We start from the raw sequence: 23,844 nt of genomic DNA, 5'->3' as shown, positions 1-23,844 counted from the left end.
AAACAAATCTTGTAGAGCACTGTTGGTACACCATGCATCCTTCCAAAATCTGATCTTGGAGCCTGTACCCAATTGCAGTCTAGTGTGTTAATGGAAGACCTCCCACCCTCTTCTAATATGTTTCTATAGCCCCATTCCAGAGGCCCCTTTAACTTCTCTAATACACCAACCCTCCCCTAAATCACTATATTTGTTCTCGATCACAGTCTTCCATAAGGCTTCTGGTTCCTTGATATATTGCCACAACCATTTGCCAAGTAACGCCCGATTGAACAACCTCAAATTTCTAATACCCAAACCACCATTAGAGATAGGACGACACACCATCTCCCACTTGACTAGATGGAATTTAAACTCTTCTCCTAATCCCCCCCCACAGAAAATCTCTCTGTAGCTTCTCAAGTCGACCCGCCACACTTGCCAGTATAGGGAATGAGAATGAGAAGTAAATGGATAGATTAGAAAGTATACTTTTGATTAACGAAATCCAGCCCCCTTTTGACAAGTATATTCTCTTCCACCCTACCAGTCTTCTCTCTACTTTTTCAATCACTATATCCCAAATCGAGCGCGCCCTCGAAACTATACCCAACGATAGTCCCAGATAAATCATAGGAAGAGACGCTATCTTACAACCCAGTGTACCAGCTAACTCCTTTATATTCTGAACTTCTCCAATCGACACCAACTCGGATTTATCATAATTCACTTTTAAACTAGACACTGCTTCAAAACAAAGAAGCAGCGCCTTCACAGCCCTCAACTAGTCTTGATCGGCCTCGCACATAATAAGCATATTGTCTGCAAACAGCAAATGAGAAATAGTAGTAATACCCTTACTCGGCGATCCAATCTGGAAACCACTAATAAAACCATTAGTCATTAAAGCCGAGATCATTCTGCTTAGTGCCTCCATAACAATAACAAAAAGTAAAGGAAATAACGGATCACCTTGTCTCAAACCACGAGAGCTCGGGAAGAAACCCTCTGGGCTGCCATTGATCAACATAGAGAATCTTACCGTGGATATACACTAGCTGATCCAAGACCTCCACCTTTCTCCAAACCCACACCTACCCAGTAGATATAGAAGGAAATCCCAATTAACATGATCATACGCCTTTTTCATATCTAACTTACACATAATCCCTGAGCTGCCAGCCTTCAATCTATTGTCCAAACATTCATTGGCAATTAGAGCCGTATCAAGGATCTGTCTACCCTTCACAAAAGCATTTTGAGGCTTAGTAACAATCTTCCCCAAGACCCCACTTAACCGATTAGCAATCACTTTTGCAATAATCTTGTATGCACCATTCACTAAGCTAATAGGCCGAAAATCTGTGATCTCAATGGCCCCTACTTTTTTAAGGATTAATGCAAGAAAATTGGTGTTGAGGCTTTTTTCAAATTTTCCTACCGAGAAAAACTCCTGAAACACCTTCAAAAGATCTTCTTTAATCACCCCTCAACATTCTTGGAAAAAACCCATAGAGAACCCATCAGGACCGGGGGCATTATCTTTTGCCAGTTTCCTTATTACATCATAGACCTCTTCCTCTTCAAAAGCCCTCTCCATCCTAGCTACGTCCCCCAGCTCAATAGTGTCAAAAACCAATCCATCCAAAGTAGGCCTCCACCCCACCTGCTCAGTGAAGAGCTTTTCAAAGAAATCGACCACGTGGTCTTGAATAACCTCTTCTTCTCTACACTTGACCCCCTCAATTTTCAGCACCTCAATGTTATTATTTCTTCTATGAGAGTTTGTAATTCTATGGAAAAATTTCGTGCTCCGATCTCATTCCTTTAACCAAAGAGCACTTGATTTTTGGCGTCATGACATTTCTTCTTGTAGGATTATCCTCTCAAGATTTGTGACCAGCAAAGTTTTCTGTGCTTGCTCCTCCTCAGTAAGTGGTCTCCCTTCTTGTAGTCTTTCTAAATCCTGTCCCTTCTTGTAGTCTTTCTAAATCCTGTATTTCCATCCACTTGGTATTTTTGTTCTCCTCTACATTGCCGAAAGACTGTTTATTCCATTCCTTTAAGTCTATTTTTAAGGCTTTCAGTTTATTTGCAAAAATGAAACTGGGTGTACCCTCGAAATGATACGAAATCCACCATTGTTTGACCCTTTCCCCAAAACCTTCAGATTTCAACTACATGTTCTCGAACTTAAAATACCTTCTGCCGCTACGAATACCTCCACAATCAAGCAAAATAGGCCAATGATCCGAGGCTAGGCGTACCAAACGCGTTTGCCATACATCTGGAAAATGGCTTTCCACTTAGATGAAATTATGAAACGATCCAAGCGAGACCAAGTCTGATTATTCGACCATGTGGCTGAACCCCCTGCAAGTGGAAGGTCGATCAAATTCAAGTAAAAAATACACTCTAAGAACTCCAAACTTGCTGGCCTCAATCTTCTATTTCCAAAACTTTCACTTTGGAAACGAACCACATTGAAATCCCTCCCAATACACCAAGGGAGCTCCCACCAGCTATGTACCCCTGCTAGCTCATCCCACAATAATCTTTTGTCGACGTCTAGATTAGACCCATACACACCTGCAAATGTCCACAAGAACCCATCTGATACACATTTAAATGAACATGCTATCATGTATCTCCCTATGTAATCCTCCACTTTCTCCACCACCCGCCTATCCCACATTACCACAACTCCTCCCGATGCCCCTGAAGAGGCCAAGTATACCCAATCTACAGAAATACTGCTCCATAAACTCTGCACAGTCTTCCTACTGATCATCTTCAGCTTCGTCTCCTGTAAGCATACAATGTTCACTTTCCACTCACAAAGTAAATGCCGAATCCAAAGACGCTTCTCTACTTCGTTTAGACTCCGGACATTCCAAGATACAATCCTGGGTTTCATTAGGGAACAATCAGCCCCTTTCCTTTTGCCCTATTCCTACTAGAGCTACCATCTGAGTTTATTGACCACATCAATCTTTTTAGTTCCCGACTTTTCTTCGAGTCCCCCTTCTTTTTTTGGTAGTGTCCAGCTTCCACAACAGTTAAGAAAGCTATGAACTGCTCCTCATACACATCACATTCAATCCGCACCACATGTTGAATTTCTTTTGCTTTATGTATTACCCAATCTGTGGCTTGATCTGGGAAATAGTAGTTCATTGGGATAGGATTCCCCATCTTGTTGTTCTGGAAGTTGTGAAACTCTCTCCCACCAAAAACTCCTCCAAACCGCAAGTCTCAGGGATGAAAAGTTCATCATCCACTGAATGCATAAGGTCATCCGAGTCCTCCTCTTCCTCAGCCAATTCAAACTCCTCAAAAGGATTCATAGTCAAATCTGCCGGAGCCAAAAACACCACAACACCATTCGTCGGCGAGTTCTGAACCTCCTTTGACGGAGAAAACCGAGAATCGAAACCCACCAATGTCTGTTGCGCACCGAACACCAGCGACACCTCATCGGCGGCCTCCTCTACCTCCGTCGGCGTCGTCTGTGCTACCGTCACCTGACTACTTGCCGTCGACTGGCTGTCCAGCACAAAAACATCTTGAGATGAGCTTCCCTAGGCCCTTGCCTGCGACTTTGGGCCTTGGGCTGAGACCGCCCAGCCCCACCAGACAAATCCGATTTCTGTATTATGGGCCGAACAGTCCAGCCCTCTTTCGCCACACGGCCCATCCCTTGCCCCTTATAACTTTCTGATGGGCCTCTTTCTGGGCTTTACTAGGCCCATAATCCATGACCTGTTTCTTTCCTTTTAAATCAACCGTCTCTTCTCTTTCCTTAAATGAACCGACAAAAGCCACTATCGCAGCCATGTCCCTCTTCAGAGAACGCAACTGCCCTTGCGTTTCCAGTAACCTCCTTTGGACCTCCCACGTCTCTTGACACTCCGCAGAGGCCGTGCCATGGGGGTGGCTTAACGCACCACTTGGCTTCGACGTGACTTCATGACGCCACTGCCCCTGCCCTCTGTCAGCAACTCTCGCACCACCATCACGCAACTTTACATCTTTCGGCATCGACGCAGAAAGGACCTCCTTATACGACCGAGCATGGTGTCTCAGTGCCCCTTTACCATGACTCAGATGACCTCCACCAGGCAAATCACCCACTTTAGCGACCTCCTACCCTTCTCTAACAGCACCTCCCTCATCTTCCTCCAACCCATCCATTCTCTCCTTCTGGAATACATAAAACATTCATCCTCCCCCTTAGTTATACTCTGAAACTTCAAGATATCTCCCTCTCCTATTTGCACAGCGTTGAGCAATAATACTACACAAACCTTCTCGCGTTGCCAAATACACCTCCTTCTTCCCCTTGCTTAGGCTCTCCTCTAACACCTTCCCAAGCCATTGTGTTGAAGAAGGCCCTAGCATCACCGTATGCTCTGCTTTCCAACTTCTCTCAGTGACTCGCAAACCATCACCAAGTTTTGACAAAATAAAACATTTGGATTCCATCACCACTTCTATAGAACGACCCATCATAACCATCACAGCTTCAGAACCAATTAACGTAACATTAACGATGAGGAAAACGTTACAGGAAGCCACGAGAAGAAAAAAGTGTGCATGTGTACGGAGAGAAAATTCTAGTAAGTACAACAATTATACCAATAGACATTTTTAACTAGATATTCTGATTTTATTTAGCTTTTTGGAGCCCCAACCTAACTTCCTCCTTTTACTCTATTCATTCACCGGAATGGAAGCTAGGTTTAATCTCACCTCTTCTCAGTCACTTGATTATATTGCTAGCCATTTACCTTTTGTGTTGTCAGTTTCTCCTGCACATGAAATAAAGAGGAATTTGGGTTGTTGGATACCAAGAGGAAGCAGCTTACGGAGGAAATGCAATCTTTGGAAGAGAAGGAGGTGCAAGGGTTGTTATCGGAAGAGGATAGAATTAGGAAATTAGGGGTGGTTTCTGAATTGGAAAATTTAGCCTTAATGGAAGAGATTTCATGGAGGCAAAAATCGATAGTGTTGTGGCTGAATGAGGGGGATAGGTGTTCCAAATTTTTTCATCAAATGGCAAACTCTCATAGAAGATATAATGCGATTGAGGTCCTTCGTGACGGGGACAGGTTGATATCGGATCAAGAAGATGTTAAGGCCCACATTGTGAATTTTTATGAGCAGCTGTTTTCAGAAAAGTTTTCTTGGAGACCAAAATTAAACAACCTTGCTTTTGACTCTATAGAGTAGTTGGATGCTGAGTGGTTGGAAAGAGAGTTTGAAGAAGAAGAAATTGTCGATGTGGTAAAAGGTATGGACAAGGATAAGGCTCTGGGTCCGGATGGGTTCACTTTGGCATTTTTTCAAGATTGTTTGGGATGTTGTTAGAGATGATATCATGAAGGTGTTTGCCGAGTTTCACTCGTATATGAGGTTTGAGAAGAGCTTGAACGCTACTTTCATTGCTCTTATTCCGAAGAAGGCAGAGGCTGTGGAGATTAGAGACTTTAGGCCTATTAGTTTGGTGAATGGCATTTATAAAATTATCTCTAAGGTGCTGGCAAATTGTTTGAGTAGGGTGATGGAGAGGATAATTTCACCATCTCAAAATGTTTTTGTGAGGGGTAAGCAGATTTTAGATTCTATTTTAATTGCTAGTGAATATTTGGAGAGTAGATTGAAGGTGGAGAAAGCTGGTATTCTTATTAAATTGGATATGGAAAAGGCTTATGATCATGTAAGCTGGGATTTTCTTGATTATTTATTGAGGAGATTTGGTTTTGGTGTTAAATGGTGTTCGTGGATTAAGCATTGTGTTTCAACTTCAAAATTTTCTATTTTGGTGAATGGAGAACCGGCTGGTTTCTTTTGTAGTTCTCCAATAATTTCATATTGAAGGTGGGAGATGGAAAGAAGATTCTCTTTTGGCATGATCTGTGGTGTGGGGACACTGCTCTCAAGCTGGAATTTCCTACCCTATTCAGAATTGCTAGTGATCATAATGCAACTATTTATGATTCTTACTGCAGTAGTAACAACAAGGTTGAATGGAATATTATTTTTACAAGCAGGGGTGAGTCGGTAAATCATTTACTTTTACACTGTGAGATAGCTAAGGCTATTTGGGACGCGGTGTTTAAAAGGATGGATATGGCGTGGGTGATGCCGGAAACAGTTTTGGATGTATTGGCTTGCTGGAATTCTATCCGTGGGGTGAGACAGATTAAAGCAGTGTGGAAGATGATCCCTATCTGTATTATGTGGTGTCTATGACAGGAACGAAATGAGAGGACTTTTGAAGACAAAGAGAGATCTGTGGAGGAGCTAATATTGTTATTTTTTAGAACTCTTTGTACTTGGGCCATTGCTGTAGACTTAAATGGCATGGACCTTCATGAATTCCTAGTTTCTAACATGCCTACATAAACAGGGCATTTTCTTTGTATCGTGTTACTTTGGTGATTTAATAAAGTCTTATTTTACTTATCAAAAAGAAAAAATATCATTTTTACAAGGGATGTTAATGACTGGGAAGTGGATGAAGTTAAGGCTCTGCTGGTTAAACTCTACAGTTCAAAGTTGGTGCTTGAAAGAGAAGATAGCATGGTGTGGATTCTTGCTGGAAATGCTAAGTTTTCAGTATCAACTTATTACAGAATTTTGTCAAGCTTTGGTAGTTGTGTGTTTCCTTGGAAAAGCATTTGGAAAGTGAAAGTTCCCTCTAAGGTTGCTTTTTTCTGTTGGGCGGCATCTTTGGGTAAAGTATTGACTACTGATAATCTTAGAAGGAGAGGTTTGTTTATTGTTGATTGGTGTGTTATGTGTAAAAGGAACGGAGAATCAGTTAATCACCTGTTTCTTCACTGCGAAGTGACAAGATTCTTGTGGAATGAGCTTTTGAGTTGGACAAGATTACTTTGGGTAATGCCTAGAGATGTGGTGGATCTGTTGGTAGGGTGGAAGGGCTGTAAGAAGGCGGCGAGATTTTGGAAGATGATTCCTCCTTGTCTTATGTGGTGCATTTGGCTTGAAAGAAATGGGAGATGCTTCGAAGATAAAGAACGCTCATTGGGAGAGCTTAGGGATTTGTTCTTGAGTACTTTGAGTTCTTGGGTTAAAGCTTTTGTAATGGAGGATAATGTTCTGCATTTGTTTTAGTTTGCTGGTGTTAGTTTCTTTTCATTTTTGGAAGTTGTAGGTGTTTCCTTTGTATACATCCTGTGTACTTGGGCTTATGCCTATTTCTTTGAATAATATTATTACTTATAAAAAAAAAGTTTCTCCTGCACTAGCTTTAACACCTTAAGTGGTGAGGTAGGTCGAACTGTATCCAGAGAATTTTTTTTAAGGGTCAAACACAGATGGCTAATCACTCTCCATGATAACCCAAAGCTGTGAATAATGATGATTATTCTTCATTTAAAAGTGTGACTCATAGACTGTGTGGTTTGTATAAGTAAATACCTGAGGGTTATTCTTACCTAATGCTTTGTTTTGTTATTGATTTCAGTTGATTAAACAGTTCTTTGATTATGTTTCTTTTGTTTTCCCCCTAAATTCTTGACATGCTTGATAATGTCCAAGGCAGTTGTAAAACTTCAATGTATATCGTATGCCAATATATTTTTTTCAACTACAGTTATGGACAGTACAAAAGACTGCGTGACACAATTGACAAATATGAAGGTGGTTTGGAGGTGTTTTCTCGTGGTTATGAGAAATTCGGTTTCACTCGCAGGTATTACTAGTGACCAATTTGGAAGGTTGATTTTTTTCTAAATTCCGTATGTCCTGAATTCAATTGTTTTCATATTGTGCACATTTCTCTTAGTTGTTTGTGATCTGTTATTACTTGTATTATATTTTACATCTTCATGGAAGAAGGGAAGAAGAAGAAAGTATTAGTATTTTTTTCTTCAATTGATCAGGAGATGAAGCAAACATATTGGCGAGGTAGAGAAGAGCATAGAAAATGCTATGATGTGGCTTATTATTTGTATTACAAACCTCCTTTTCTGGTGTTATGAATTTATTGTCCTTTTAGTTCATTGTTAAAATTCTCATTAGCTTGCTTAAAAGATTGTTGATTATGACTATCAATTCATTGTTGCTTAGACTTATTTAAGCATGATTAGTATTTTTTAAATGCATCTTACCTTTGCTCACCACTCCCTGATTAAAAGACCATATGAGTATTTATTTCCAAGTGCTGGGAATGCAACATATGTTTGGCTTTGAAATAAAAGACAATGGTACGTGAGGTTGCTCCATGAACCTTCTTGTGATTGATTCGCAGAGGAGGGGTGGAACTCATAATTCAAATTCATCTTGGGTTTTTGATAGATTAGCATGCTTCTTCTAGGTCAAACAAAAGATTGGTAAGCAGAACAATTTATTCTGCATGCGAGTGGACCTTTGGCAGAAAGTAAATCTATCAAATTGATACCCTCTTTTCCTGGTCACAGCATAGCTCTTTCATATATAGTTTATATGCTCCTAAATTCAATTGCGTACATCTTGTGGATTATTATGTGCTCCTAGTCAGACACTGCTACGGTCTCTTATCTCTTCTATTTAAGTATTATTTCAGTTGATGATTACAATATCAAATGCTTTTCCAGTGCCACAGGTATAACTTATCGAGAGTGGGCACCTGGAGCTAAGGTTTGTTTGACCTCAGTTCTGTTTTAGGGAGATTTTGTTTTTCTACTATTTTTACTTTTACTAATGATATTATTATTTCCTTTTTTTATATTTGATTGAAGGTTTTATTAAAAAAACATACAAAAAGGTGGAGCCCTAATACAGAGGAAGTGTACAAGAGAAACACCTAACAATAAATAAAAAAAAGAGTTGAGAAGCTGCTCAAAAGAACAGGGTACTGAAAAATAAAGTTTTAACCTGGAACCATGTTCTGCCTAGTCTAAGTACCGGTATCACAAGAAGTATTGGTGCAGGCATCCCTACCATGCTCATGACTGCAGTCAAAGATATGGATGAACTGATGGAAAATGTTATCAAATGTAATTTGGAGTAGTGTATCCATCCTTTTATTAGAAAAAAAGGGGTAACATTCTTTAGATGATTGAAGTCAAAACTTCTAAGATCTCTATGCACGTATTACCTGCAATTTAGCATAATGTAGATGATTGGTATAATTACTAATAAAAATTATGTTGAAATTAGCATTCATTTTTTTTCTATAAATACAAAATTTATTAAAGGTGCTGAAAGGGTGAAATGGGGTATTTAGCAATTATACAAAAGGACATCCAAAAATACAAGTAAAGGGGAGAGAGTTAGAAATCAAGCTCTAAAGTTGAATCATGAAGTCTAAGAAGGAACCTAAGGAGGCAAAAGAATAAGAATAAAAACTGAATGAAATATGGGCGTCAAGGACCCATTTTGAGAGTTATTTTGGTAATTTGGATGAGCATGTTAAAAGTAGCTTGGCTTTTTTAACATTTTTCGCAATGTAATTTGGTGAGGCTTGTGTGGAGATATTTATGATAGAAGATCTTCATAGTCATAAATATTGAATGCCTTTCCATAAGTTGTGGTTCTTGAGCAGCATATTGAAGTATTAGCTTATTGTTTTCTCCTCTTACTTACATATCATTTTGTCATTAAATGCATTTTGCAGTCAGCAGCCTTGATTGGGGATTTTAACAATTGGAATCCTAATGCTGATATTATGACCCAGGTATGATTCCTTTCTTCTTTTTTTCACTCATTAGTAGGAGGTTGGAACAACCTATATTCACATTATCTAGGGAGTCCAACCACAATATCTATATGGTGCTCAATCAAATGCCATTTTCTTTTACAAGTATTTTGATTCAATCTGATGATAAAATAATAGGAAACGTATATTTTGAACCTTCAAACTACCATCATTTTTTCAATTTGTACCTAAAACAACCAAATCATCAATTTACGCTCTGACGTATCAATTTTTGGTATGCACACTAGATTTAGATCCCACTGTCAATAGTGTGCCTCGTGTTATATTTTTCATTGACCTTAGCAGTCAGATCTAAGTTGATGGTGCAAATTGTCAAAAAGTTATATTTTGGGTTGTAAATTTGCAACTTGATTGTTTGGGATGCAAATTGAAAAAAAAATAAAATTAGAGGTAGTTTAAGGTTGCAAAATACACTGTCCTCTAAAAAGTAGATCAGTTTGTGAACACACACACAAATACATGGGGAAAGTATTCCTGCCCAACAAGTAAAAAATTTTGAATCCTGACTTTTGATTTGACCCAAATTTGGGGTGTTTCCAAGCCAAACCGATTTCCTAAATTATGGATCGAAAATCATAATGGGCCATTTTTCAATGTTTACTTTTGGCCTTTTTTATATCTTCTTTGCAGCCTAATTGATAGCCCAATACCAGCTTAGTCAATTTTTTGGGCATGTCAATAGCCCAACTTGGTCCAACACCATTATATATAAGTTATATGTTGTATAGTATGTTTTTTTTGTTAGTATATATAGTATTTACCTATATTATAATCTATTATACAACAAAATATGGATGGTATTTATACATAGGATCTTTAATAAATGCAGTTGCGTAAACCCCAAGGGGTTGGCCCAAGTGGTGAAGGTCTTGGTCTTGGGGTATCACTCCCTTCAAGGTCCAAGGTTCAACACCTCATGGGTGCAAACAATCCTTTGGGGCCACACCCCTTGGTGAAAAGCCAATTTAACCAGTTCCATGTAGGAAAACTTTCGAGGGTGCGGTGCACGGGATCGGGTTTACTCTGCAGAGGGTGGATCCGAAGGGCCCTGTCTTGGAGAGAGTTTCCCCGACATAAAAAAAAAAAAAAAATGCAGTTGCGTAGGATTGGGTATTCCACCTTCCAACTTGACAACAATTGAAAGGAAACTTCCTTCTTCTGAAAACTGAGCCTTGGGGAGGGAGGGGAGAGAGAATCGAGTGCTAGTAACTGTGTTTTAAAATCAATTGACTTTTATGTTTGCTGGCATGACTCTTCTGTACTCTTCTAGTGTGCATATTTTTTTCCTTGTTTGTTTCCATTTTTGTTTATGTACCCTTGCAAACTCATTAGTTATATGAACAGAACGAGTTTGGCATTTGGGAGATCTTTTTGCCAAATAATGCTGATGGTTCTCCGCCAATTCCACATGGTTCTCGAGTGAAGGTAACATTCTTCTGTAATGAGTCTCCTCGGTTGAATTTTGATGATTCAATACAGTGAGTATTTAATGTTCTTTGAACTTTTTCCCTATAAATAATTTTTTTTTTTTCTTTTCTGAATTGAGAGTATGTAGCTAGAAATTGGTTAGGACCTTTGTAGAATGGATCTTTTTTTTTTTTTTTTATAAGTATATAAGTATCTTTATTGAATAGAATGAAACTAGGGAATGCCCAAGAACACATGAAGTATACAAAGTGAAACACCTAATTACATTCTAGTGGACTGAAACGAAGATAGAAACTCATGGACATTCCCACCCTTCAATACAATAGCAGAAAACCACTGTAAAAGAGAGAATATAAAAAAGTCCAAATTTCCCCCACTGCACGCTCCTTGTTGTTAAAACACCTATCATTTCTTTCCAACCATAGGCACCACATTAAGTACAAAAGTATCATTCGCCACGTTGCTGCCAATTATGCACTGATATGCCTCCTGTTCCAGCAAGCTAGTAGTTCCACCACACTCTTAGGCATTACCCAATTCAGTCTAACTCTATTAAGGATACCAGCCCATAACTCCCCCGCCACCTCACAATGTAAAAGCAAGTGATCTATCGATTCTCAATTCCTTTTGCACATGTAGCACCATTCCATGACCACCATACCCCGTTTCCTTAAATTATCAACCGTCAAAATCTTTCCAAGCGCAGCTGTCCAAGTAAAAAACGCAACTTTAAATGGCACTAATGCCCTCAAAATGCTCTTCCACGGAAAGAATGAGGATAGTTGTACTGTCAAAGCCTTGTAAAAGGATTTAACAGTAAATTTTTTTCTCCCCGTGTGGATCCACAACATACGGTCACCCCCATTTCCTCCTAACTTTGCTGAATACAAGTAGCTATAAAAATCTGCCATCTCGTCAAGTTCCCAATCCTGAACATTTCTAGTAAAAGTGACATTCCAAGTTACCATCCCATTGACACGACACAGCAAATCTGAAACTGCAGCTTGTTGATTTCCAGCCAAGTTAAATGCGACTGGAAAAACAATGGAAAGAGGGCTCTCCCCACTCCAAGCAACGAACCAAAAGCGGGTTCTTGCTCCATCACCCACTTCAAACCTAATGTATTTTTCAAAGGTGTTCCACCCACTTCTAATAAATTTCTATAGGCTTACTCCATAAGACCCCCTACCCTCCTTAGAACACCATCCCTCCCACGCACTACCATACTTGTGATCAATTACCTCTCTCCACAACGAGTTCCCTTCCATTTGATACCTCCACAACCACTTTCCAAGAAGTGCCTTGTTGAAGATGCTCAAATTTTGCACCCCTAATCCACCATTCGCAATTGGACAGCTCACCCTTTGCCAACTTACAAGGTGAAATTTGATTTCCTCCCCCATGCCACCCCACAAGAAAGCTCTAAACAACTTTTCAATTCGGTTTGCCACACCCACCAGTAATGGGAAAAGAGAAAGATAGTAAGTGGGAAGGTTGGAAATGGTACTTTTAATAAGTGTTAACCTCCCTTCTTTTGATAGGTATAGCCGCTTCCACCCCGATAATTTTTTCTCAATGTTCTCTACCACCCCATCTCAAATGCTCTTTGCTTTGAATGACGGCCCCAAAGGAAGTCCAAGATATTTCATAGGAAGGGAAGCAATTTTACATCCCAACAACTCTGCTAGAGAAGCAATATTACTCACATCCCCCACCGGTACCAATTCCGACTTCTCCAAGTTCACCTTAAGTCCCAAAACAGCTTCAAAACACAACAACACCGCCCTAAGAGCTTGAATCTGGTCACTAACAGTATCACAAAAGATAAGCGTATCATTTGCAAATAATAAGTGAGAAATGGAACTGACACCATTATTGTTGTTGCCCATCGAAAAACCAACAATAAAATAGGAAGTCCCAACACACATGGTCATAAGCATTTTCCATGTCTAACTTGCAAAGGACCCCCGGAATGCCTTCTCTTAACCGGCTGTCGAAACACTCATTCACTATCAAAACGGAGTCCAAAATTTGTCGACCCCGAACAAAAGCATTTTGAGGTTTGGAAATGAGTTTGTCCATCACCAAACTCATACGATTAGCTAACACCTTTGATATGAGTTTGTAAATCCCACCTACCAAGCTAATAGGCCGGAAGTCTTTCAAATCATGGACACCAACTATCTTTGGGCTAAGAGCAATGAAAGTAGCGTTTAATGACTTCTCAAACTTAAGATTAGAATGAAAAGCATGGAAAATCTGCATCACTTCCTCCTTCACTATCTCCCAACATTCTTGAAAGAAAGCCATAGAAAAATCATCCAGGCCCGGGGCTTTATCTTTGCACATACCTCTCACCACTAGATGCACCTCCTCTTCAATGAACGACCTCTCCAACCAACTTGCTACCTCCAAATCCGGCTGGTCAAAAATTAAACCGTCAAGTTTGGGGCGTCATTCTACTTTTTCAGCTAGGTGCTCCTAGTATTGCATTATATGGTCTTAGATCTCTTCGGGGACTGTAACACATTTGAGCCTGAATGAACGACTTCAATAGCGTTGTTGCGCCTATGAGAATTGGCCACCTTATGAAAGAACTTAGTGCATTTATCCCCCTCCTTCAACCAAAGCGCCCTTAATTTTTGCCTCTAAAATATTTCTTCCATCAATAAAACTTTCTCAATTTCGGTCACCACCACATTCTTTCTTAACAAAGAATCCTCATTCGCCTCTCCTTCCTCCAATACTTGCAACTCATCCCATAGAATATTTTTCTGCACTTCTGTGTGTCTAAATACTTCTTCATTCCTATTCTTTAAATCAACATTTAGAGCTTTAAGTTTGCCCACCACTATGAAACTAGGTGTACCATCAAAAGAATAAGCTTCCCACCAAGCCCTTACCTTCTCCACAAATCTTTCAACTTCCAACCACATATTCTCAAATTTGAGAGGACGCCTATCCTCATGAATGTCACCACAATCAAGCAAAATTGGAAAATTATCGGAACATACCCGTGGCAACCTTTTCTAACATAGATCCGGAAAGTGTGTCTCCCACGAAGAAGAGACTAGTAATCTATCCAACCTTGACCACCCTCGACTATTGGAAGATCCACTAGATTCAACTAAAAAATCAACTCTTGAGAAGTCTTCCATTGCTCTTGTTGACGTAGATGTCCCTGCCCTCTCACTAGGGAACCGAACGATGTTGAAATCACCACAAAAAATCCAAGGTAAATCCCATAAATAATATAGACCCGCTAATTCCTCCCATAAAAAGCTTCTATCACTGTCCACATTGGGCCCATACACACCCGCAAGAGCCCACTTCCACCCAATGGAGGTTTCTTAGCATACATGTAGGTTTCTATGTGTCTTTTTGGCTTGTTATTTGTGTAAAATCTTATCAGATGAGATGATGCTATGTGTCTTATAAAGGCTACTCCCCAACACAGTAAGTTTTGAGTATCACATGAAACCTGGAAAATTATCCCCTATCAAGAAACAGTTTTTGAAAATATTACGTTTTCAACATACAGATATGTAGAACAACAACATGGAAGATTGAAACAATCAAAGCAAACACCATGATTCTTTACTCAGTGCCTGGACTGATATCTTACATTACTTTTCAAGTTTTTAGATAAATGACTAGTGGTCATAGCAGCTAGCTTAAGCATTTTGCTATTGTGCCACCTCTCAAATAGCCTCAACCATTCTATTTACAAGTTCCATAACTCCAAATATGGGTGTGGCATTTCACACAGCAGTTTCCAGCTCAAAAACTTAGCTGGCAATACTACCATCTCAGTGACTCCTAACCATTATTTATTAGTAATTACCTGAATAATTTTCTTTCTAAATGGAAGTGCTGTCAAATAACTATCTTAATCTTGAACTGTAGATCCGCATGGATACTCCATCTGGCATCAAGGATTCCATTCCTGCTTGGATCAAGTTCTCTGTACAGGCTCCAGGTGAAATCCCATACAATGGCATATACTATGACCCACCAGAAGAGGTTTGGTTCTGCAATGTTTTCTTCCCTTCTTTGTTTGGCTTAAAAACAGCAAAATTCAGGATTTAAAATTTCAAAGTGCTGATAAATTTTGGGCATTTTGATTGGTGAAACATTTCTTCACCTTTTGAACAAAAATGATAGTTTTGAGGAATCCAGGTAAAATAGACACAGCAACAATAATCTGCAGTATTTTGGATAGTATTTAATAAGGTTCCAGAGCATTGAAACCTAATATGATTTTCAACAACTGTTATAGTGGCTCCTGAGTGTCGATGCCAATCATTCTAACCGGAAGTATGTCAATAATTAACAACTCATCAGCTTAGTTGCCTTGTAGGTTGTATAATATCCATTCATGGTGAATGCTTGTATTAATATTAACAGAATTCGTATGTTAAACTGACTTGAATGTGCCTAGTGGACTTGAGTACGTTTAACATTTCTACCACTTATTCTTGGGTTTAATTCTCTTGTTCACTTCTTACAGGAAAAGTATGTATTTAAGCATCCTCGTCCCAAGAAACCGAAGTCAATTAGAATATATGAGTCACATGTCGGAATGAGTAGTACGGTGGGCATCTCCCCATTTTCTCTAGCTTGTAATAAATTGTTATTGATCTCTAAGATGCCATTGCATGTAATAATTTCGTGATTTCAGAGTACTTTGGGAAGTTGCTTTCTACTAAAAGAATTATGTTGAAGCTAATAGCATAGTATCCTAGAGAAATCTTACTCTTGCGTCCAAAGCTTAGTTACAGCTTATCCAGATTATATGATTGACCAATTAATAACTTAGAGTGCATAGAAACGTTTGTTTACAGTCTTTGATAAATACGTTTTTTTTTTTCCTATAGAAGGAGGGTCTTGATCCAACATACCGAGGGTATGTACTGGGACATTGAAAGATATAAAGTGCTGCTCCAAGACTATGCCAAGAAATGATTTTCAATTACGATTGCGGCACTATTTCCCCAACTTGAAAGTTTAAAACTCCATTCACAGAAGCATATTCTTATTACATTTATGTTAGAACATATAAGTGGTGCCACTACTAAAAATAAAACCTTCTTGTTTTGTGCAGTTATGGGCTAACATCAATGCACCAAATGTTTTGAATTCTTCATAGAAATAAAATTACCCAAAGAAATATTCTAATATTCTCTTACAAATCAACCAATATATGAAATTCTTTAAAATGTTGATCCTTTCTTAATAACCATGATCATTGTTGCCCATTATTTCTAGCTCAAATGGTACTTCTATGGAGTGGAGGCAAGGTCGTGGGTGTGCAAGCCACTCTGTGGTGACATGAAGAACTGTATTCTGTGTCCTTTTTGGTTAAGAAGTCACAATCTATTGCATGTATCAAGGTTCTAGCAACTGATACATAGAATATTGTGACTAGACTTTCCTGCACATCTTCCTCTTTCTTCCACTTGGACAGTTTTTCTTTTGTAATTTTCTTTTATGTTCCTCACAACCTTGTCAACTGCAAATGTAGGAGCCAAAAATAAACACATATGTCAACTTCAGAGATGATGTGCTGCCACGCATCAAAAGACTTGGTTATAATGCTGTTCAGATCATGGCTATTCAAGAGCATTCATATTATGCTAGCTTTGGGTAATATTCTTGTAGCTTCAACATTATGACCTCATTTGTTTCCTCTTTGTTTGTTGGCTCTGCAGCATATGCTTTCATTATAGTACCATGGATGGGTAGATGTGATCCCTCTATATTTTGGTGTTTGCGAATCATGTTCTCTTAGTTGCAAGATATTTGACAGATATTCCTGAATTTTTTTTTTTCAAATGCTGCAGGTACCATGTCACGAACTTTTTTGCCCCTAGCAGTCGGTGCGGAACTCCTGACGATCTCAAGTCTCTAGTAGATAGGGCCCATGAACTAGGTCTGCTTGTTCTTATGGATATCGTACATAGGTAATGTGGGATTATAAGGCTAGTACTGCTTGCTAATAACATCTCTTATGTTTTTCATGCTATTGCATTTTGATGAGTGATGTGTTTTTATGGTGCTTGAACCCATACTAACACTAGTATAAACTTATAAATTCGGAGACCCATACATCTACATGAAAATTGATTCAAAAAACATATATGTGTGCATAGGAACAACTCATTTATTGAAGGACTAATTCAGCCAACCTTGGGTAGCTTGGACCAAGGTCTTGTTGAGTTGGGCTGTAGATTTGTGTCTTCTAGTGAAGTTGAATGTTGTTAATAATAGTTTGAGGATGAAACCACATACTGCTTAGATGCTGTAATGTCATTTATGCTTGATTTTCAAATTTGTCCTTATTTGTAATTGTTTTCATCTGGTAAAAAAATATTTTAGAAAATAATAAATCGAGAAAACCTTTACTTACTGGCTTTTTTAGGGTATTCAGATGTCGCGTTTCCTCAATTTTAACATATTGATTTCTGACATCTTTGACAGAATCCATATATCAAACCAGAAACTTTTATGGCTTTTCCCTATCTGATGCTTTTCAATCTGAGTTGGACTTCACTGTCTTTTCTTTTAAGTGGCTCAGAAATTGTTCCTGATGGCATGCGGTGCCTATTCTTTGAAAAACCCACATATTCATAACAATAGTCTAGGGAAGTTTGAATGGGAGAGTTAGATAATAAATGCCCCTTTTTTTCCTTTTTAAATTGTGGATATATGTTATGAGACAAGAAAAAGGGAATCAAGAAACTCATAACAGCGAAAGCGAGTTTACTTTTACTGATCTCTACTAACTATTTATGAAAGTTTCTTATTAAAAAAAACTATTTGTGAAAGGCAGAGGTTGAGCTTGTCTCGGTCATATATCTTGTTATGTATATAATTTAGGTCTTTCTATATTTAGGTCTTTCTATATTTAGATTGTATGGCAGAAAATTAAGCTAACTATAAATAGACTTAACATGTATAGACACTTAACGTGTCACAAAGAAATCAGTAGAAGAAATATCTAGCAAGTTGTAACTATTTCCTATAAATAATGAAAGAAACCTAATGGAAGAGGTATTCAGACCAATATTAACATGGTATCAGAGCCACTCTGATTTCCGTCGCGTTGGTCTTAATCACAGGGTGCGATTTTCTTTCGCTATTCTTGGGAGAATTTTTTTTTCTGATTCAGCAAGTTCTTTCTTGCTCTTAGTGGGTCTCGGCGACTTCTGTGGAGTCAAACCTTGTGGTTTGAGTTTTTGGTGGCTGTCGGACTCTATCCTTCGGTGCGGGCCACTTCTCTCAATGGTTTTTTGTGGTGGTTGTGCCTCTTTGTGGCTGTCGGCACTCGTTGGGAGTTACAAGTGCTGTTTATGTGCCAGTCGGCACTTTCTGTGGTGGTTGACAGCATCTGTGGGTGGCTGTGAGGTGGTCGACAGTTTCCGTGGGTAGCTAAGTGGCCGTCGGCTTCTTCTGTGTGGTGGTTTGTCGTGATCATGTTCTAGGCAGTGCAGTTTGGTGCTTATCGGCAGTTTCTGGGTAGTTTCTGGTGGCTGACGACGTGCGGGTGTCTCCTTTGGTGAGTATGGAAAGATTCTGGGTGAGTATTTGCTTTCCTTCGGTTCCTTGTTTCGTGACTTTGGGTTGGGAAATTTTCTGGGTGAAATTTTCTGCTTTCTATACGTGGGAATTTCAGTTGTTTGGGTGGGCCTTTTTATTCTGGGAGTAGACTTATTACCGCGACTTTGGGCCTTTATCAGTTTTGGCTTATTTTGGTCCTAATTTAAGTTAGGCTTGCCGCTTATTTGATTGACTACTTGAGCATATAAGTGTTTTTCATCATGTCTATTGAAAATACTATTGTTCGCTTTATTGGAAAGAATTTTTCTACGTGGGAATTTTAGTTTAAGATGTTTTTGAAAGGAAAAGAATTATCAAATCATATTGATAATTCTGTTAAAATTCTCACTGATGAAAAAGAATTTGCTCAATGGAAGGTCAAGGATGCCAAGGTAATCTCTTGGCTATTGGGGACGATTGAGTCTCACCTTGTGACCAATCTTCGATGTTTTACTACGGCTCAGGCTATGTGGGATTATCTTCACCGCATTTACCACCAAGATCATAGTGCTCGGAAGTTCCAATTAGAATTGAAAATTAGTAATTATAGTCAAGGCAATTTACCTATCGCACAATTTTATTCTGGTTTTATTAACATTTGGTGCGAGTATTCTGCCATTGTTTATGCTAAGGTTCCCACTACAGCACTCGCGGCTCTTCAAGCAGTTCATGCTGAGAGTCAACGCGACCAGTTTTTAATGAAGCTTTGACCCGAATTTGAGTCCGTTCGAGCTGGTTTGCTGAACCGTAGTTCGATTCCTTCTATGGATATTTGTTTGGGAGATTTGTTGCGTAAAGAACAGCGGTTATCCACTCAGATGGGTATGACTTCTGAAAATGTCTTTTCTGAGACTGTGAATGTAGCCTATGCAGCACAAGGGAGAGGGAGGAACAAGTTGCAATGTTTCAGTCGCAAGGAATTTGGTCATATCGCTCGCAACTGTCCTAAGAAAGTTTGCAACTACTGCAAGAAAGAGGGCCATCTCATCAAAGATTGTCGAGTACGGCCTCAGAATCGCCAATCCCAAGCTTTTCAGGCTGTTGTACAGTCTTCTTCTTCATCTTCTGCGCCGCCTACTGTAAGCGCTGATTCATCTGTTCTCACACCAGCAATGGTCCAACAGACGATTGTATCTGCTTTTACAGCCTTAGGCCTGCAAGGTACGGGTACTAACTCAACTTCTTGGATTGTTGATTCGGGCGCTTCTAATCATATGACTGGTAATACGACGGGTCTCCATGGTGTTCGTAAGTATAGAGGCATGCAAAATATTCAGATTGCTGATGGCAGTACTCTTCCTATTACTGTTGTTGGTAATTTGGGCTCTTCATTTCGCAATGTTTTTGTCTCTCCTGGATTGTCTACAAATTTGATTTCTGTTGGACAATTGGTAGATGATAATTGTGATGTTCACTTTTCTCGTGGTGGTTGTCTTGTGCAGGATCAAGTGTCAGGGTCAGTGATCGCGAAGGGGGCTAAAATAGGACATTTATTTCCCTTACAGTTTTCTATTCCTAATGTTGTTTCTCTTGCTTGTACGGCTACTGTCAATACTAATGAAGTCTGGCATAAGAAATTAGGTCATCCTAATTCTGTTGTCTTGACTCATCTTATGAAACATGGTTTTTTGGGCAATAAAGATTCATTTTCTTCTTCTCCTGTATCTTTTGATTGTGTTACTTGTCGTCTTGGTAAAAGTAAAACTTTACCTTTTCCCATGTATGGTAGTCATGCTTCTAACTATTTTGAGATCGTGCATACTGACGTTTGGGGTGTGAGTCCTGTTATTTCTCATGGTCAGTATCGTTATTTTGTGACGTTTATCGATGATTATAGTCGATTCACCTAGATATATTTTCTCCGTTCTAAAGCTGACATGTTTTCTGTCTTTCAAAAATTTGTTGCGCTTGTTGAGATACAATTTAGTACTTGTATCAAAACTTTACGCTCCGACTCAGGGGGGGAGTACATGTCTCATTCTTTTCAAACTTTTCTTCAACAAAAGGGGATTATTTCCCAACGTTCTTGTCCTTATGCTCCTCAACAAAATGGAGTCGCTGAGCGTAAGAATCGTCATCTCTTAGATGTCGTCCGTACTTTGTTTATTGACTCTTCTGTACCTTCTAAGTTCTGGGTAGAAATTTTATCTACTGCTGTCTATTTGATCAATCGTTTGCCTACTGCTACTCTAGATTATGATTCTCCCTATTTTCGACTATTTGGCATATCTCCTGAGTATCAATCCTTTCATACCTTTGGGTGTGTTTGTTTTGTTCATCTGCCACCTGTTGAGCGTCACAAGCTTGCTGCACAGTCTGTCACATGTGCCTTTATGGGATATAGTCCTACTCAGAAAGGATTTGTTTGTTATGATGCTCATGCAAATAAATCTCGAATCTCACGAAATGTGATTTTCTTTGAAAATCAATATTTCTTTCAGTCTCAGGTTATTTCTGATTCTCCTATTACTCTTCTTCCCGGTTTTGATTATATGTCTTCTTCTATTAAGCGTTTTCAACCAGGTATGGTGTATCGTAGACGTCTTCCCCCTTCTTCAACGCCCATTCCAGACACTGATCCATCATCTGATTTTGCAGATCCTATACCTCGGCACTCCACCCGGGTTACACATCCACCGGATAGGTATGGTTTTCCTCACATCTCGTTTACTGCCACTTTCGACACTATTTCTGTTCCTCACTCTTATACCCAGGCATCCACCCAAGCGTGTTGGCAGCAGGCTATGCAAGAGGAAATCCAAGCTCTTCAAGACAATCACACTTGGGACCTTGTAATTTGTCCCTCTGATATCAAACCTATTGGTTGTAAATGGGTGTACTCAGTCAAGTTTTGAGCTGATGGCTCACTGGACAGATATAAGGCTCGTCTCGTGGTTCTTGGGAACCGACAGGAGTATGGTATTGATTATGAAGAGACATTTGCACCTGTTGCCAAAATGACTACTGTGCGGACTATCTTGGCACTTGCTGCGTCGCAAGGGTGGTCTCTTCGGCAGATGGATGTGAAGAATGTTTTTCTACATGGGGATTTGAAGGAAGAAATCTATATGTTCCCACCTCCCGACATGTTTGCTACACCTTCCTCAGAGGTTTTTCAGCTACGCCGATCCTTGTATGGATTGAAACAGGCTCCGCGTGCATGGTTTGACAAATTTCGCTCTAACCTGCTTGCTTTTCATTTTACTCAAAGTCAGTTTGATTCCTCTCTTTTTCTTCGCAAGACTTCTGCAAGAATTGTATTGCTTCTCGTATATGTCGATGACATTGTGATTACTGGCTCAGATACTAAGTTAATTAAGCAATTACAACAGCATCTCAAGGCCTCCTTTCACATGAAAGATCTTGGTCCCCTGCAATACTTTCTTGGCCTTGAGGTGCAGCTTACTCCAACTGGTACGTTGTTACACCAGCACAAATACACACAGGAAGTTATTTCATTGGGTGGTCTCCAATCGGGTAACTCTGTTTTTACTCCATTGGAGGTCAAATTTAAGCTTCGTCAGGAAGAAGGAGAGCTTCTATCAGATCCATCCTTGTATCGGCAGCTTGTTGGGAGTTTGAACTACTTGACGATTACTCGTCCTGACATTTCTTTTGCTGTGCAGCATGTCAGTCAATTTATGCAGGCTCCCCGACATCTTCATTTAGCTGCTGCCCGCCGCATTCTCCGATATTTAAAAGGCACCTCTACACGGGGGTTGTTCTTTCATAAAGAATCTCCCTTACAGTTGGTGGGGGATAGCGATGCTGATTGGGCCGGATGTGCGGATACCCGTTGCTCCGTTACCGGCTAGTGCATGTTCTTAGGTAATGCACTCATTTCTTGGAAGAGTAAGAAGCAAGATAGAGTTTCCAAGTCCTCTACTGAGTCTGACTATCGTGCTATGTCTTCCGCATGCTCTGAGATCACATGGCTTTGTGGGTTATTAGGTGAACTTGGTTTTCCTCAAATGCATCCCACTCTTCTTCATGCTGATAATACCAGTGCTATTCAGATCACCGCTAATCCTGTCTTCCATGAGCGTACGAAACATATTGAAGTTGATTGTCATTCCATACGTGAATCCTTTGACAAACATGTGATTACTCTCCCTCACATTTCCACTGAACGTCAAACTGCAGACATATTCACTAAAGCTCTTTCTCGGCACCGACATCAGTTCTTGGTTAACAAATTGATGCATCAATTTGAGGGGGGATGTTATGTATATAATTTAGGTCTTTCTATATTTAGGTCTTTCTATATTTAGATTGTATAGCAGAGAATTAAGCTAACTATAAATAGACTTAACGTGTATAGACACTTGACATGTCACAGAGAAATCAGTAGAAGAAATATCTAGCAAGTTTTAACTCTTTCCTATAAATAATGAAAGAAACCTAATGGAAGAGGTATTCAGACCAATATTAACATATCTCATATCTTATATCATCAAATTCATCCTCAAAATGTCTTCGTAATAACTCATTCAATATCTGCTATATGCTCAATCTCATGTTTTCTTCTCCCCTTCCCAAACTTCTCTAAGTGATGCAAAAAAAGTGGGGTGTAAATGAAAGTAACTTTCAAGTTCCCCAGTGTGTTGTATGGTGAAAATAGTGTTTTGCAATTGTTGCTCAGTTTGATGTGCTACCGTACTCTGACTCTGATACTTTAGGTATCATTAATTGTGTGATATGCATCACAGTCAACTTTCTTTTTCCCTCATGTTATGTTCCATGTATGTGACATTACTTTTGGCCTTCTTATGTTTGCCTGCATATTGAATGAATCCAGCCATGCATCAAATAATGTGTTAGATGGGCTGAACATGTTTGATGGAACCGATAGTCATTACTTCCACTCTGGGTCACGTGGATATCATTGGATGTGGGATTCTCGCCTCTTCAACTACGGAAGCTGGGAAGTAGGTGCTTTTTCAGCGTACTTTTTTTTTTTTTTTTTTTTATAAGTAAGAAACTTTATTGAATCGAATGAAACTAGGAAAAACCCATGTACACAGGAAGTATACAAAATGAGACACCTAATTACATTCTAGAAAGCTGGAAAGTAGACTCATGAACATTCCCACCCTTTAGTACAATAGCAG

The 23,844-nt window shown here is 39.3% G+C and overlaps 1 protein-coding gene across 3 annotated transcripts in view; it reads left to right on the top strand.

Moving 5' to 3' along the window:
* The window catches only part of LOC121268567 (1,4-alpha-glucan-branching enzyme 2-2, chloroplastic/amyloplastic-like), a 61,174-nt gene that overhangs the window by 25,106 nt on the left and 12,224 nt on the right, over positions 1-23,844 (top strand). For all 3 annotated transcript variants that reach the window (XM_041172889.1, XM_041172888.1, XM_041172890.1), the window contains 9 exons: positions 7,601-7,699; positions 8,583-8,625; positions 9,605-9,664; positions 11,051-11,131; positions 15,041-15,157; positions 15,645-15,728; positions 16,659-16,780; positions 16,978-17,097; positions 23,532-23,661. In XM_041172889.1, the coding sequence (XP_041028823.1) occupies positions 7,601-7,699; positions 8,583-8,625; positions 9,605-9,664; positions 11,051-11,131; positions 15,041-15,157; positions 15,645-15,728; positions 16,659-16,780; positions 16,978-17,097; positions 23,532-23,661 (856 nt within the window). The remainder of the gene's footprint in view (positions 1-7,600; positions 7,700-8,582; positions 8,626-9,604; positions 9,665-11,050; positions 11,132-15,040; positions 15,158-15,644; positions 15,729-16,658; positions 16,781-16,977; positions 17,098-23,531; positions 23,662-23,844) is intronic.

This window comes from Juglans microcarpa x Juglans regia, chromosome 5S, assembly GCF_004785595.1.
Source record: "Juglans microcarpa x Juglans regia isolate MS1-56 chromosome 5S, Jm3101_v1.0, whole genome shotgun sequence".
Lineage (NCBI taxonomy): Eukaryota > Viridiplantae > Streptophyta > Magnoliopsida > Fagales > Juglandaceae > Juglans > Juglans microcarpa x Juglans regia.
This window is presented reverse-complemented; position numbering and strand designations above follow the sequence as displayed.